Raw genomic sequence first — 17,195 nt, 5'->3', positions numbered from 1 at the left:
ATTCGGGTTCGGCTGACGCAGCTGACAAGTTGACACGGTGCTGCAGTCGCGGTACTTCGTCGGTAGATGGCGTACTGACTGCGCGTTCTCCAGCCCTGAACGCTCTCAGTGGCGGCCCGAACGCCCACACTGCTGGGTGAGCTGCATCAGCACGCTCCCTCTCCTTGAAGATGCTCAAACGCGCTCGTGCTGGTTCGCTGGCCGCAGTTTCTCTCCGCTGCTGGATGAGCTGCATCAGCACGCTCCCTCTCCTTGAAGACGCCCAAACGCGCTCATGCTGGTTAGCTGGCCGCAGTTTCTGTCCACTGCTGGATGAGCTGCATCAGCACGCTCCCTCTCCTTGGATATGCTCAAACGCGCTTGTGCTGGTTCGCTGACAGCAGTTTATCTCCGCTGCTGGATGAGCTGCATCAGCACGCTCCCTCTCCTTGAAGATACGCGAACGCGCTCGTGCTGGTTTGCAGAAGCTCTTGCTTGGTGTCGGTCGCGCCGCAGCTGGACTCATTGTAGAATAAACTTTCAGCGATACTCTGTCTTTCAGCTCTTTGAAATCACACTCGGTGGCGCCTCACTACCCTGCGAGTCTTGCCATCGTCAGTAAATAGCGACGGGGCCCCTTTGGCCTCCGCTCGCCGCCCCCTGCTCTGCAGCTCGCCGGCTGGCGACCTGTTGCTCTCGTTCCCGGTTTGAACTGCACTTTTTAGATGATGGTTCAGCCGTTATATTCAAAAACATCTCCACTTTGCGCCGTGGAAGGCGTGGCCGGTGTGTGTGTGTGTGCGTCCGTGCATGTATGTTCGTGTGTGTGTCATCCCATCGAGCCCTCCGCGTCTCCCCATCCATCGTACCCTCCCCGAGGCATACCTTCACCCGTGGGTCACAGATGGACCCCCCTCCCTGCAATGATTCTTTCTGTGGTGTTATTCCTGCTCTCCCGCGCGGCGAGAGACAAAGACGGCCGGTGTCTCTTTCTCTCTCTGACTCTTGAGAGGCATTTTTATATTACGTCAGTCTCCTGCAATTCGCTGTGCTCAGCACTTGGTCTGTGACCTCTGACCCTGTGAGTTATTATTTATTTACTTCCATGGCCCGTCCATGACCAACATATACCATGCTGAGGGCCTGGGTTGGGGTTGTTTTTAATCATTATTTAAAAAAAAACAATAGAAATATGTATCTATATGTATCGGAAATTACTTGTTAATATTATTAAAAATGAAAAAAGGCATATATACAACACCACTCACCGTTCCAAATCGATTCAACACCCTATTCCTCAATCATCCACACAACCACTCACCCAACCATCCACCTGTCCTCAACTCTTGTCACTCGCCCACCCACTCACTCAAGCAAAGACAAAAATCCCCCGGATAGCCTTGAGACTGTAGAGGCAAGTGCTGTGAGCGACCGCCTATGAATTTTGCCCCTGGCACACGAGGGAGTGGGTGTCTAGCACCACGTCCGGCCGGCACCACGCCCGGACGGCACCACGCCTGCGAGAATTACGCTCGCCTGCCTTTGTCTCGTGAGTGGTGACGTTCACACACCGCACCAGGTACTCATTTGAGGCCGAGTGCACCTAGAGGAAGCCCAGGACCAATTCGGATAATCGTCACTGGTGTTGGCCGTGAGCGGGAATCGAACCCGAAGTCGCTGGGTTCGTAGCGCAGCGCACTTACCACTACTACAGCGCGCGAACCACTACTGCTTCCCACAACCCACTCACTCGCCCACCCACTCATTCACTCACGCACTTCTAAACTTGTTTCCATGCGCATTTTTTATTCGACCATATAACATACAAAAAACAGCAAAAAATCGATTCAACATTTAACACAAGTTGCGACACGTAGCGCAGATGAGCTTATGTAAACCTAGAGGACAAAGACAAAGGTGCCCGTGCAGCCCACACAGGCTGTTGGAGCAAGTGCTGTTAGCGAACACCTTATATCCCACACCTCCGATTAGCACGGTTGGCTACATACGATGCGAAAAAAATTCAACATACGTACAAGGCCGGAACGGCTTATCTGCGAGTGGGTGGTGTGGCCAGAACCACGACCCCGGAGCTGATATTAATATACTATGGCAGGTACTAATTCAAGACTGGATCGACCTAGGCGAGATCTAGGACCGGTTCAGATCGTCGCTGTCATTGAAGCTGAATCGAACTCGGGGTCGCCGGGTCCGTAGTGCAGTGCGCTAACCACTACGCCACCAATCCCCACACAGGCACAGACAGACACAGACAGACACAGACAGACACAGACATACACAGACATACAACAGAGACAAAGATCCCCCGTATAGTCTGTAACAGACTGTTGGGGCAAGTGCTGTTAGCGAGCACCTACGAAGGCCGGCACGGCACACGAGGGGGTGGGTGGCCAACACCACGCCAGGCCGCCTTTGTCTCCCTCATGGCGATATTTACACATCGCACCAGGTACTCATTTTTGAGGCTGAGTCGACATAGGGGAGGCCCAGGACCGGTTCAGATAATTGTCACTGGTGTTGGTCCTGGACGGGAATCGAACCTGGTTGGCCAGGTTCGTAGTGCAGCGCGCTAACCGCTACACTACCGCTCCCCACATACACACACAGACTAGCACTCGAACACACACACAGACATGCACACCTCACTCCCGAGTCATTGAGAACCTATGAACCTCAAGTTTTCAATATCGTTTGCTACTTTAAAAGTGACTCACTCAGTGTCAACCAGTAACCCATCAGACACACCCAGTGTCCATCACAGTGACTCATTGTCCACCGCAGTGACTATCCGAATGTCCACCACAGTGACCCACCCGGTGTCCACTGCTCGGCGCTTGAGAAATCCGCGGAAGCGTCAAGCTTCCTGCTTTGAGACATTGAGTCTCACGCGAGGTGGTGAAGGGGGCGGAAGTAGCTGCGCAGATTTCTAATATTTTCCCTTCGTTTAATTCTACTTAGCAGACAAACGCCGCTTTTTCCCCAAATTCAACAGTGAGCTTATTAAGTAAAAAATAATAATTTAAATATAACAAAAGTCTAGTTTTTTTATTACAATTATTGCTATTGCATAAAAAAAATACCATTTACAATTTCCTCCACAGATGACAGTAAATTACACGTGGCAGGCAGCAGAGGGCGCCAGTGTCGAGGCTTCCCAGGATTTCTACCTCAAGTCTTGGACGGGGTGGGGGAGGGGGCGTGGGGTGGGGCGGGTGCTCCTCCCCCAAAATACGTGACCTTGCGTGACCTCACGTGACCTCGCGTGACCTGATCACTGCACGGAGGTCACGTGCGGTTGATATCAAACATTTATGTTGATGATCATAGTTATGGTAGTGGTGAAGATTGCGATGGTGGTGGTGGTGATGATGACAGTGATAGTGATGATGCCCGTGATGTTCGTGATGGTGATGATGGTGATAATGGTGTTGATGATAATAGGGATGATGGTGATTATGACGATGATTCAAGTGATAGTGATGGCAGCGATGTTAGTTTAGGTGATGATTATGATTTAATCTATGATGGTGATTGTGATGATGCGTGATGACGATCACCATCTTCATCATCTTCACTCATCCCATTGTCACCATCATCACCCCCATCGTCATTATCATCATCGGCGTGATCATTAGCACCTTTGGTGAGCACGGATGGCTCGGTGCGTAAGAAGTTCAACATACAAACAAATTGCCAGCATCATCGCCACCGTTACCGCCATCATCACTGCCATTATCACCAACATTACCACCATCATCACCCTCCCCACCGCCACCATCGCGACCACTTCGGTCACCATCACCGCGTGTCCATGAACGCCGCCGCCGAGTAGTTAAAGAGCAGGAAGTCGTGCCGGTACAGCGCGTACAGGCGCCGTCGGTAGTGCGCTCCGAGCGTGCGGAAGTGTTTCAGCGCCTCTCTCCTCGCCTCGCTGCCTTTACCGCCACGGCCACCGCCGTCACCGCCGCCGCGGCGGCCGCGCGCCGGCGCAGGGGGAAACTCGACGTCGGCGCCGGCTCCGGCGAGCCGCAGCACGAGGCTGGCGTCGCGCTGCAGCGTCTCGTACTTGCCGACGACGTCGTAGCGCACGTGGCACGGGTGGCACAGCGCCGTCACCGTCTCCCAGTGCTCGTTGAAGGGCTCCTCGGCGCGCGTGCGCGGGTCCGCCAGGTACCACGCAAACTCCTCGAAGCGCACGTCACTGCCGCGCCGCGCCGCTTCCGCGCCCGGCGCGCGACGGTGCCGCTGGATGATGCGCGTGCCGTAGCGCGAGTGGAACGCCGTGTTGTACCTGGGGACGTGCCGGGGGAGGTTTGGGGCGAGGGAGAGATGGGGGGGGGGGAGGTGAGGGCGGCGGCGAGGGGTGGGGTGGGGTTAATTTTGGACCGCGACGCTGCAGTCTCTACACAAAGGTAAAGGTCCCTCCCCCCCCACCCCCTGTGTAGTCTTCACAGGCCGTTGGGGCAAGTGCTGCTGGGTGAGCACCTATGAAGGCTGCCACGACCCACATTGCTGATGTTTGCACACCATGCCAGGTACTAATTTAAGACTGAGTCGACCTAGTGGAGGCCCGAGGACCGGTTCCGATAATCGCCACTGGTGTCGGTGGCCGTGAGCGGGAATCGAACTCGGGTCACCGGGCGTGAACCGTTACACTGTCGCTCCCCACACACGCTCTCTCTCCACACCTCTTAAGCCTTTCTCCCCTAATCCTCACCGCACACACTCCCGCACCCTCTCCCTGTATCCCTTCCCCCCGAACGCTCACCACCACCACAGCCTCTCTCCGTCTCCTCTCCCTCCAGCTCCCCTAACCCTCTCACCACCACACAGCCCCTCATCGCCCCCCGTCACCCTCACCGCTTGGTGAACTTGTTGGTGTAGGCGGAGACGAGCCTCTCGAAGGGGTGGCGCACAAAGAGGAAGGAGAGGTACGAGTGGAGCCGGCGGTTGATCTCGGAGGCGTTGAAGTGCGCCAGCGAGCGAAGCGCGCCGGGCACGTGAGCCTCGTGCGCCGGGATCGCCTGCGCCTGGCGGCCCCTCGCCCGCCCGCTCAGCACCAGCATCACGCGCTTCCAGTTCGTGCACGCCACCTGCAGTCTCAGCAGCACCGGCATCAGCACCATCAGCACTGGCAGCACCGTCAGCAGCAGCACCATCAGCAGCAGCATCACCAGCATCACGAGCTTCCAGTTCATGCACGCCACCTGGGGTCTCATCATCAGCTTCATCAGCATCATCATCAGCAGCAGCAGCACCACCAACATCATGCGCTTACAGTTCATGCACGCCACCTGGGGGCTCATCAGCAGCAACACCATCATCATCAGCACCCGCACCATCATCATCATCAGCATCATCAGCAGCACCACCAGCATCACGCGCTTACAGTTTTTCAGTTATTTTATTTATTGATTTGGTATAGCCCTGTGAGCCATTCGGCTCTTGAATCGAGTGCAACCACAACCAACAAAAACATGAACAAGAAAACATCTTAAAGTGACTATGTGACTGTGCAAACAGAAACTCCTTGAAAAAACAGCAAAATATTCCTGAAAAGGCAACGTACACCAACGCTGTGTGCAAAAATCCCAGTGGGATGCAAGTCAAACAACAACCACAAGAAAACTTAGATTAAAGCCATCAGTCTAACTCCGTACTACAACAAAACAAACATGTCCAACCAAAAAACGTTTTCGAAATCACCAAAAAATAAAGCCATAATTGCAATGTAACAGTGATCATAGGGACTGTGACCGAATTTTTTACAATAAACTACATAAATAACATGTAACACCAAACCCTAGAGCCACAGCTGGCTGCATGAGTTTCTCCACAACAACAGAAGCATCAGTCGGAGCATCACATTTTTCAATGCACCTTTAAGATCAGCACGCTAAATCAATATACAGATAATACTTTGTAGCGTCATCCGGAGCGAAACATTTTATTCTATTTTACGCTAATGAATAGCAGTGGCAGCTAGGGGTGTACAACTCCAGTTCATGCATGCCACCTGGGGTCTCATCAGCAGCAGCATCATCATCATCATCAGCACCTCTACCATCATCATCAGCACCAGCATCATCATCATCAGCAGCAGCAGCACCACCGCCATCATCATCACCAGCAGTATCAGCACGAACATTATCATCTGCACCGGCATTAGTACCACCACCATCATCATCAATAACGACGTGAGACACCGATGGCGTAGACGATGGTGATGGCGTAGACGATTGTATTGATGATGGTGGTGGTGGTGGTGATGGTAGCCGCACCTTGGGCACGTAGCAGTAGATGAGTCGGTGTTCATCGTCCACCAGGAGGTGTTTGAGGTCCGCGGGGCTCAGCACCCGGCGCTTGGGCCCCCCTCCAGGGCCTCCCCCGAGCCCCCCCTCCTGGATGGCGTTACACCCCCGAGAGAGCCGCTCCCTCCTCGCGCGCTGCACGGGGTCCGCGGAGACGATCGTCATGCGCTGGGGGGACACCGGGGGGGGGGGGGGGGGACACGGCGGGGGGGGGGAAGAGATGCGGGGACGTGGGAGGACACGGGGGCGACACAGGGAGACACGGAAACATGGGGACAGACACAGCCAGAACGTTACATCAATCAGGCTCCGTAGAGAGACACAGAGATGCACAGAGACAGAGAGACACACCTGTTTCAGGTGAGACAATCTGTTATGCCCCTTCCCCCCCCCCTACTCTACCCCCCCCCCCCCGGAGGGTGGGGGTAGAGTAGAGGGTGGGGAAGAGAGATGGGGGGGGGGAAGAAGAATCTAGAAACTCACTAGGGGGGGACGTGGTAGGCCCTGAATTTGAAGCTTTTCAGCAGGGACCACCCCCCCCCCCCCCCCACTCTCAAATTAAAACAAAACCATTCTGGGCGTGGGGGGGGCATCACCCCCATTGTGCCCCAGCCCCCCTCCTCCCGGTTCTAAGGGGGTGGGGGAACAGGTGGGGTGGGTGCTGGGTGCTAGGTGCTGAACTGGGTGCTACTGTGAAACGCCAAGCGAGGTGCGTGGAGCAGGGCGCCAGGTGGAGGGAGGGCGACTACATTCCTGAGATCTGTGCAAGCCTGGGGCAAGGAGAGAGATCAAAACTCCCTCTCTCCCTCACTCCCTCCCTGCTCCTCTCTCTCTCTCCCTGCCCCTCTCTCTCTCTCTCCCTGCCCCTCTCCCTCACTCCCTCCCTGCCCCTCTCTCTCTCCCTCCCTGCCCCTCTCCCTCCCTGCCCCTCGGCCTTATCTTGGTATCGTGATCGTGTCCGAGGTAAGGATGGTGGCGGGGTGCATTGTGACGTGGATTGGAGGGCAGTGGTTGGGGGTGGGGGTAAGGGGGGTTTTGGGGGAGCAGTGGGGTGGGGGTGAGGGGGAAGATGTTGTACCTGCTCCCAGCTGAGGATTCCGTCGACGTCTCCGAGGCTCCGTGTTCGGAAGGGGGCCACACCTGGCGGAGAGGGGGAGGGGAGGGGGAGAGAGGTAAGGGGCGGGGCTGTGGGCTACTTGGGTAACCTGTAGCTGTGCACTCAGCTGTGTGGGTCCGGCTTTGCTGCATTCCGTGTTCCATCTCCATGGGGGTGAAACAAGCACCGGGACACACACACACACAGACGCATAAATAGGTAGACAAACACATACAACCCCCACGCACAAAGATCCCCCGTGAAGCCTTAATAGAATGTTGCGGCAAGCGTTGTGAGCGATCACATATGAAGGCCGGCGCGGCACGCGAGGGGGTGAGTGGCCAGCACCATACAGGGGCGATGTTTACACACCGCACCAGGTACTCATTTGAGGCTGAGTCGACCTAGGCGAGGCCCAGGACCGGTTCAGATAATCGTCACCAATGTTGGCCGTGAGCGGGAATCAAACTCGGGTGGCCAGGTTTGTAGCGCAGCGCGCTAACCGCTGCACTACCGCTCCCCACTACGCAAAGACAAAGATCCTCCGTATAGCCTCAGTAGACTGTTGGGGCAAGTACCGTTAGCGAGCACCTACGAAGGCCGGCACGACGCACGAGGGGGTGGGTGGGCAACACCACGCCCGGCCGCCTTTGTCTCCCTAGCGGCGATGTTTACACATCTCACCAGGTACTCATTTGAGGCTGAGTCGACCCAGGGGAGGCCCGGGACCGGTTCATATAATCGTCACTGGTGGTGGCCGTGAGCGTGATTCGAACCCAGGTATTCAGGTTCGTAACACTAACCGCTCCCCACTACCCCCACACATCCACACACACCCACACGCACCTTTGCGGCCACCCGCATGTACCTGCACGATGCCCTAATCCCCCCCACGCCCCCACCCCGCCTCGCCCCCCCCTCCCTCCTCCCACCTTCCTCCCTGCGGCCGAGTTCAAGCGTCTGGGATGTGTTGACGCCGTGAAGCGGGTGACAGCCGACGTCTCGCCGCTCTTATTTACGGACGAATCCACTCGGTCGCCCAGGAAAGCCTCCCCCGAGTCTCGAGACTCCCTTTTTTTTCAGGAGGGTCCCGCCAACGTGTTTCTCGAAAGAATTTGGGGCGATGTTGTTGCTGCTGCTTCTGCTGCTGCGTGATCCCAATTGAGTCATTTGCGGGGGGGGGGGGGGTTCAGCGTTGTGTTGATGTTTTTTGGCCAATAGCAGTTCTACTGTGCGTGTAGGTTTAGCTATGGGAGGAGGAGACCCAGGAACCCGGCGGAAACCCGGGCAGGACACGGGGGAGAACGCACGGGAATTGAATGTTTGACACTGAGACAGCCCCTGTCTACACCGAGACACGGAGACAGCCCCTGTCTACACAGAGACACTGAGACAGCCCCGTCTCCCGTGGGTATCTGTGTAGATATCCCCTGTCTACACAGAGACACTAAGACAGCCCTGTCCACACAGAGACACGGAGACAACCCTGTCTCCCCTGGGTCTCTGTGTAGACATCCCCTGACGACACTGAGACACGGAGACACCCCTGTCTCCCCTGGGTCTCTGTGTAGACAGCCCTGTCTACATAGAGACACGGAGACAGCCCCCGTCTACACAGCGACATTGAAATAGCCCTGTCTACACAGAGACACGGAGACAGCCCTGTCTCCCCTGAGTCTCCGTGTAGACAGCCCGGTCTACACAGAGACACTAAGACAGCCCCGTCTGCCCTGGGTCTCTGTGTAGACAGCCCTGTCTACACAGAGACACTAAGACAGCCCTGTCTCCCCTGGGTCTCTGTGTAGACAGCCCTTTCTACACAGAGACACTGAGACAGCCCTATCCACACAGAGACACTAAGACAGCCCTTTCTACACAGCGACACTGAGACAACCCTGTCTACACAGAGACACTAAGACAGCCCTGTCTACACAGAGACACTAAGACAGCCCTGTCTACACAGAGACATTGAGACAGCCCTGTCTCCCCTGGGTCTCTGTGTAGACATCCCTGTCTACACAGAGACACGGAGACAGCCCCTGTCTACACAGATACACTAAGACAGCCCTGTCTACACAGAGACACAGAGACAGCTCTGTCTACAGAGAGACACTGAGACAGCCCTGTCTACGCAGAGACACTGAGAAAACCCTGTCTCCCCTGGGTCTCTGTGTAGACAGCCCTGTCTACACAGAGATACACGGAGACAGCTCTGTCTACAGAGAGACACTGAGACAACCCTGTCTACACAGAGACACGGAGACAGCCCTGTCTCCCCTGGGTCTCTGTGTAGACATCCCCTGACGACACTGAGACACGGAGACACCCCTGTCTCCCCTGGGTCTCTGTGTAGACAGCCATGTCTACACAGAGACACGGAGACAGCCCCCGTCTACACAGCGACACTGAAATAGCCCTGTCTACACAGAGACACGGAGACAGCCCTGTCTCCCCTGAGTCTCTGTGTAGACAGCCCTGTCTACACAGAGACACTAAGACAGCCGTGTCTCCCCTGGGTCTCTGTGTAGACAGCCCTTTCTACACAGATACACTGAGACAGCCGTTTCTACACAGCGACACTGAGACAACCCTGTCTACACAGAGACACTAAGACAGCCCTGTCTACACAGAGACACAGAGACAGCTCTGTCTACACAGAGACACTGAGACAACCCTGTCTACACAGAGACACTGAGACACCCCTGTCTCCCCTGGGTCTCTGTGTAGACAGCCCTGTCTACACAGAGACACTGAGACAGCCCCGTCTGCCCTGGGTCTCTGTGTAGACAGCTCTGTCTACATAGAGACACGGAGACAACCCTGTCTACACAGAGACACTAAGACAGTCCTGTCTCCCCTGGGTCTCTGTGTAGACATCCCTGTCTACATAGAGACACGGAGACAGCCCCTGTCTACACAGAGACACTAAGACAGCCCTGTCTACACAGAGACACAGAGACAGCCCTGTCCACACAGAGACACAGAGACAGCCCTGTCTACACAGAGACACTGAGACAACCCTGTCTACACAGAGACACTGAGACAACCCTGTCTACACAGAGACACTAAGACAGCCTTGTCTCCACAGAGACACTGAGACAGCCCCGTCTCCCCAGGGTCTCTGTGTAGACAGCCCCTGACGACACTGAGACACGGAGACAGCTCTGTCTCTGTGTGTCCTCGATAGCCGATGGGTGGAGTTTTGCCATTTAGGTTTTCTTAGAGAGGAGGAGGGAGGAAGAGACAGGGGGAGAAAGATGGGGACACGTGGAGAGAGAAGGGGAGTGGGGAAAGACACGGGGATAGTGGGGGGAGACACACGGGGGTTAGTGGGGGAGCGGGCATTGGGAGAGGGGGCGAGAGGGGAAACCGAGAGGAAGAGAGGGGTAGGGGGGTACGGGGAGAGGGCGAGTAGCGAGTAGAAGAGGGAGGCGGGGATGAATCAGCAAGGGGGGGGGGGGGCAGCAGAGAATGCGCGTGGATACAGCGAATGCGGGGAGAGCAGCAGAGATGGGATGAGAGATAACGGGGAGTGGAGTGGAGTGGGGGGTGAATGGGGGATTGGGGTGAGAGAAAGGGGGGCCAGGCAGAAAATAAGTTTCCATGCTCCAGGGCCTTGGTGGGGGTGGGGCGGGGTAAGCGAGGGGGGGGGTAAGCGAGGGGGTAGGGAGGAGAGGGAGGGAATTCCGGAGTCGTGAACGCACAGGAAGCCAGAAGCACTCACCTCCCTGGGAGGGAGATCAGAGGGAGGGGGGAGGGGCAGGGATGGTCAGGGAGGACACCTCGATCTAGGGACCCCACCACGAACGCAATGGGAACACGAGGGCACACAAAACACAATAAGCCCCCGTGTTGCCAAAACAGTCTGTTGGGGCAAGTGCTGTTCGCGAGCACACATTAAGGCCGGGAAACCACGCGCGGCCGCCGCCTTCGTCTCCCCAGTGGTGATGCTTGAACGTCGCATCGGGTACAGTACTTGATCATTTAAGTCCGAGCCGTGGGCAGGAATCGAACTCGGGTGCCGGGTTCCTGGCGGGTCTCACGCTCCCCATACCCCCGGGGTCTCACGCTCCGGGCGTAGTGAGGTCGTCTGACCGCCTGTAGACCCCCAGCCGCAACCTCATCACCAGGCCCGACTCCATTCCTCATCCGAACTCGAGCCCCGGTCCCCAACCCATAATCCCCTCCTTGCCGGGGTCCAGCCCCTCGCCCCGCACCTCCGCGCCCATTCCCGGCATCTGTTGCCCGAGGGTCCCCGTGACCCGGTGACCCCCACTCCACGGGCCCCCTCGACCCCCAACCTACACCCCCCCCCCCTTCACGCGAACTCGACTCCTCTTGCCGCGGGGACCCAACATTCCACCCCGACCACGTGGCCCCCCTACTCTCCTGCACTCCCTCTACTCTCCCTCCACGCCCCCTACTCTCCCTGCACTCCCTCTACTCTCCCTGCACGCCCCCTACTCTCCCTGCACGCCCCCTACTCTCCCTGCACGCCCCCTACTCTCCCTGCACTCCCTCTACTCTCCCTGCACTCCCTCTACTCTCCCTGCACTCCCTCTACTCTCCCTGCACTCCCCCTACTCTCCCTGCACTCCCTCTACTCTCCCTGCACTCCCCCTACTCTCCCTGCACTCCCCCTACTCTCCCTGCACGCCCTCTACTCTCCCTGCACTCCCTCTACTCTCCCTGCACTCCCTCTACTCTCCCTGCACGCCCCCTACTCTCCCTGCACGCCCCCTACTCTCCCTGCACTCCCCCTACTCTCCCTGCACGCCCTCTACTCTCCCTGCACTCCCTCTACTCTCCCTGCACTCCCTCTACTCTCCCTGCACTCCCTCTACTCTCTCCACTGCTGCCTTTTCCCTCTCTGCTGCTTCTTCCCTCGCACTGCCCAACTCGAGAATCTTCTCCCATCATCAGCGTCGTCGTCGTCGGCATTCTCTCGAGCTGCCACGGAAACAACGTCGCTCAATTCAAGAGACGCTTTCCACTCTAAATCGTTTACAACTCTGGATGGCGGTGCTGTTTGTTGCCGGCCGCTTGATGCTTCGGGCCTGCGTTGAAAAACGATGACACCCCCTCCCCCTCACCCCCCCCCCACCCGAAACCGACACCGGGGTCGGGTTGAGCCTCCACACACACAGGGAAAGACAAAGGTTTCCTGTGTAAACCCACGCAGGCTGTAGGGGCAAGTGCTTTTGTTGCGAGCACCTATACGAGGGGGGGAGGGGGGGGGTTGACCTGCGCTACGCCAGACCGCCTTTGTCTCCCCAGCGCTGGTGTTTATACAAAACATCAAGTATTGAATTGAGGCTGAGTCGACCTGGTGGAGGCCCACGATCTGTGTAGAAGTTGGCCCCAGTGAGCGGGAATCGAACTCGGGTCCCATGGTTCGTGTGGCGCAGTGAGCTAACCGCTCCGCCACCGCTCCTCACAGAGATTCACCCACCCACCGTGCACCGTGGGAGGGGGGGGGCACCGGGGGGAAGAGGGGCACTGGGGGAGGGGGGGCACCGGATGAGAGGGGGCGGGCACCGGGGGAGGGGGGCACCGGGGGAGGGGGGCACCGGGGGAGGGGGGGCACCGGGGGTGCCCACCCCCTCACATTAACCGGGGAGAGGGGGGGGGGCATGAAGATGCATCTCTCTCAGCTGGAGTCAGGGCCCACGAACTGGGTCATCTGGCCATCCTGGGTCTCTGGCCACAGCGTTATGGAATCAGGACTCGGGTCCCTGGTCCTACGGAGCCAGAAACCTGGCGCCAGGAACCCGGTGACCCAGTGACCTGGCGCCAGGAACCCGGTGACCCAGTGACCTGGCGCCAGGAACCCGGTGACCCAGTGACCTGGCGCCAGGGACCCGGTGACCCAGTAACCTGGCGCCAGGGACCCGGTGACCCAGTGACCTGGCGCCAGGAACCCGGTGACCCAGTGACCTGGCGCCAGGGACCCGGTGACCCAGTAACCTGGCGCCAGGAACCCGGTGACCCAGTGACCTGGCGCCAGGGACCCGGGGACCCAGTGACCTGGCGCCAGGGACCCAGTGACCCAGTGACATGGCGCCAGGGACCCGGTGACCCAGTGACCTGGCGCCAGGGACCCGGTGACCCAGTAACCTGGCGCCAGGGACCCGGTGACCCAGTGACCTGGCGCCAGGAACCCGGTGACCCAGTGACCTGGCGCCAGGGACCCAGTAACCTGGCGCCAGGAACCCGGTGACCCAGTGACCTGGCGCCAGGGACCCGAGGACCCAGTGACCTGGCGCCAGGGACCCAGTGACCCAGTGACATGGCGCCAGGGACCCGGTGACCCAGTGACCTGGCGCCAGGGACACGGTGACCCAGTAACCTGGCGCCAGGGACCCGGTGACCCAGTGACCTGGCGCCAGTAACCCGGGGACCCAGGGACCTGGCGCCAGTGACCCAGTGACCTGGCGCCAGGGACCCGGTGACCCAGTAACCTGGCGCCAGGGACCTGGTGACCCAGTGACCCAGTGACCTGGCGCCAGGGATCCGGTGACCCAGTGACCTGGCGCAAGGGACCCGGTGACCCAGTGACCTGGCGCCAGGGATCCGGTGACCCAGTGACCTGGCGCCAGGGACCCAGTAACCTGGCGCCAGGGACCCGGGGATCCAGTGACCTGGCGCCAGGGACCCGGTGACCCAGTGACCTGGCGCCAGGGATCCGGTGACCCAGTGACCTGGCGCCAGGGACCCGGTGACCCAGTGACCTGGCGCCAGGGATCCGGTGACCCAGTGACCTGGCGCCAGGGACCCAGTAACCTGGTGCCAGGGACCCGGGGACCCAGTGACCTGGCGCCAGGGACCCGGGGACCCAGTGACCTGGCGCCAGGGACTCGGAGACTCAGTGACCTGGCGCCAGGGACCCGGTGACCCAGTGACCTGGCGCCAGGGACCCGGTGACCCAGTGACCTGGCGCCAGGGACCCGGTGACCCAGTGACCTGGCGCCAGGGACCCGGGGACTCAGTGACCTTGAGCCGAGGACCCAGGCAGAGATAGTCTGGATCCAGTTTCCGTGGAGGTTCAAGTTTCGATTCCAGCGACCGCCCTGATTAATACTGTGGTGTGTATTGACCATATTAACTACGCGCGGACTGCTTCAAAGTGGACGTTACAGATCCCCGTGACGCCATTCGCAAGAGTAGGCCATTGTGTGCCGGCGTTCAAATTTGCCAAATTCGAAAAATGACACCACAAATGACTCATTTGTGATCCCACACAGCAGGGATCACTGCTCCCTACTGGCAGCAGACTCATGCCCCAGGCCCCTCTTGCGAACGAGACGCATGTCTTGGTTTCTCGAGTTCGCAGCCCTGTCACGCAGAGAATCAACTCGGAAACTCGGATCCAGACAGAGATCAGGCTACTGGGAGCAGGAATTACCGGAGCCAGGATCCGGTCTACATGGATGGAACCAGTGCATTCGGTCAGCTAGAGCCACAAACGAGGAACCCGCAGTCACGCGTTATCATTATTCTGCTCGCTCACTCGGGAAAGCCTCACCGAGTCTCGTAACTCTTTGTCAGAAGGTTCCTGCCAAGTTTTTCAGCAGTCGAAAGGAGATAAGTGCTGCTCTTGCTGTTGTGCGTGATCCCGACGGTGTGATCTGCGGTGTAATTTTACACATTTTGTTCAAATTTGGAGCGTGACGCCGGCACACAATGGCCTAACTCTTGATGAAGACCGTGACGGGGATCTTTAACGTCGAATTCAGATTTGTAAATGCTGTGGATTGGCTCTCCAACACACCGGTGTGCTGTACTAGTGACGAATTGGCACGTTCTGTTGACGTGGCAACTCTTACTAGTTGGCTGTGTCGGGTGGTGGCGGGTTTAACGACACATTTATATAATAACGCGATCTAACCCCCCCCCCCCAAAAAAAAAAAACCTCTAATGGATCTTTAACGTCCACTCCGAGTAAAGCAAACCCAGCGACACATTTGAAGCCAACGAACTCGGTTTCATCGACCCGGGGACCACGGTTCGCCTGGGATACTCGGGGGCCGGGGACCGCGTCCCTGGAGCCAGAGAACCCCCGGGCGGAACTCTCAATGAGTCCCGATCTGCGAGTCTGAAACCACGACTCGTGGAATCGGTGACCCCGGTTCAGAGTCCAGGACGAGGGAGAGCGCGTGTCTCCTTATCTGTCCGAATGTGTTTGTGTCTGTGTGTGGTAGTGTGCGTGGGGAGCGGTAGTGTAGCGGTCAGCGCGCTGCGCTACGAACCTGGCCAGCCGGGTTCGATTCCCGCTCACGGCCAACACCGGTGACGATTATCTGAGCCGGGCCTGGGCCTCCCCTAGGTCGACTCAGCCTCAAATGAGTACTTGGTGCGCTGTGTAAACGTTGCTACTTAGGAGACAAAGGCGGTCGGGGCGTGATGCTGGTCACTTGACTCTCTATTATGCCGTGTCGACCTTCAAAGGTGCTGGCTAACAGCACTTGCCCCAAAAGGTCTGTTGAGGCTATACAGGGGATATTTGTCTCTATATGAGTGTGTGAGTGTCTCTGTGTGAATGGGTGTTTTTGTTTGTGTGCGTCTCTTGTCTCCTGTGCGTGTGTCTCTATGTGAGTCTGTGTGTGTGTCTCTATGTGAGTCTCTGTGTGTGTGTCTCTATGTGAGTCTCTGTCTCTCTATGTGAGTCTCTGTCTCTCTGTGTGTGTGTCTCTATGTGAGTCTCTCTCTGTGTCTCTGTGTGTCTGTGTGCGCGTGTCTGTGTCTGTGTGCGTGTGTCTGTGTGTCTGTGTGCGTGTCAGACCCTGTCAGGTGCCCCATATGCCCCGTTACCTGGAGCCAGGGAGCCGTGCAGGTAGGCGAGAGCCAGGAGGATGGAGCAGCCACAGCTTAACAGCGCCATGCGAAACAGACGCAGCCTCATTCTCCCCCCCGGCCCCCCCCCCAGCCCCCCCACCCCCTCCTCCTTCCAAGGGGTCCTCGCACCCCCCCCCCCCTAAACTCTGCCCCCCTCGAGCCGAACCGGGGATGCCCCCTCGACTCCCCGCGCGCGCGCGCTCTCTCTCCCTCCCTCTCTCTGCTGCTCTCTCTGTGTCCACGGAAGAGCGGCCTGCGGACGAGCTGATCTCTCGCTCTGCGGGAGGGGGGGGAGACGGACGAGACCACGTACAGGCAGAGGGGTGATGGTGGTGATCATGATGGTATGGGGATGGTTGGTGGTGGTGGTGATGATGGTAGTGATGATTATTGTAGTGGTGACCATGGTGGTGGTGATGATGCTTGTAGTGGTCGTGATGATAATGGCCATGATGGGTGGTTGTTGTTGTTTTACAAACCTCACCCGGTACTTATTTTAGGCTGAGCCGACATCGAGGGAAGCACCAGGTACTGTTCAAGCACCAGCCGCCACTGATTGTAAGCAGGTGGGGGGGGGTCGTATATACAGTGAGGGAAAAAAAGTATTTGATCCCCTGCTGATTTTGTACGTTTACCCACTGACAAAGAAATGATCAGTCTATACATTTTAATGGTAGGTTTATTTGAACAGTGAGAGACAGAATAACAACAACAAAATCCAGAAAAACGCATGTCAAAAATGTTATAAATTGATTTGCATTTTAATGAGGGAAATAAGTATTTGACCCCTCTGCAAAACATGACTTAGTACTTGGTGGCAAAACCCTTGTTGGCAATCACAGAGGTCAGACGTTTCTTGTAGTTGGACATCAGGTTTGCACACATCTCAGGAGGGATTTTGTCCCACTCCTCTTTGCGGATCTTCTCCAAGTCATTAAGGTTTCGAGGCCGAC

At 57.5% G+C, this 17,195-nt stretch overlaps 1 protein-coding gene across 1 annotated transcript; it reads right to left on the bottom strand.

Annotated features, from left to right (window-relative positions):
• Nucleotides 1-1,765: 1,765 nt before the first annotated feature.
• CHST13 (carbohydrate sulfotransferase 13) lies at nt 1,766-16,333 on the bottom strand. The gene is made up of 5 exons (XM_032971609.2): nt 16,219-16,333; nt 7,390-7,451; nt 6,282-6,479; nt 4,861-5,093; nt 1,766-4,291 (listed from the first exon to the last, which is right to left on the bottom strand). Exons 1-5 carry the CDS (start codon nt 16,307-16,309, stop codon nt 3,799-3,801), a joined length of 1,077 nt encoding a protein of 358 aa, XP_032827500.2. The 5' UTR covers nt 16,310-16,333; the 3' UTR covers nt 1,766-3,798.
• Between the last annotated feature and the right edge of the window lie 862 nt (nt 16,334-17,195).

Source organism: Petromyzon marinus, chromosome 46 (assembly GCF_048934315.1).
Source record: "Petromyzon marinus isolate PM22_M1 ecotype Great Lakes invasive population chromosome 46, UKy_Petmar_22M1.pri1.0, whole genome shotgun sequence".
NCBI lineage: Eukaryota > Metazoa > Chordata > Hyperoartia > Petromyzontiformes > Petromyzontidae > Petromyzon > Petromyzon marinus.
This window is presented reverse-complemented; position numbering and strand designations above follow the sequence as displayed.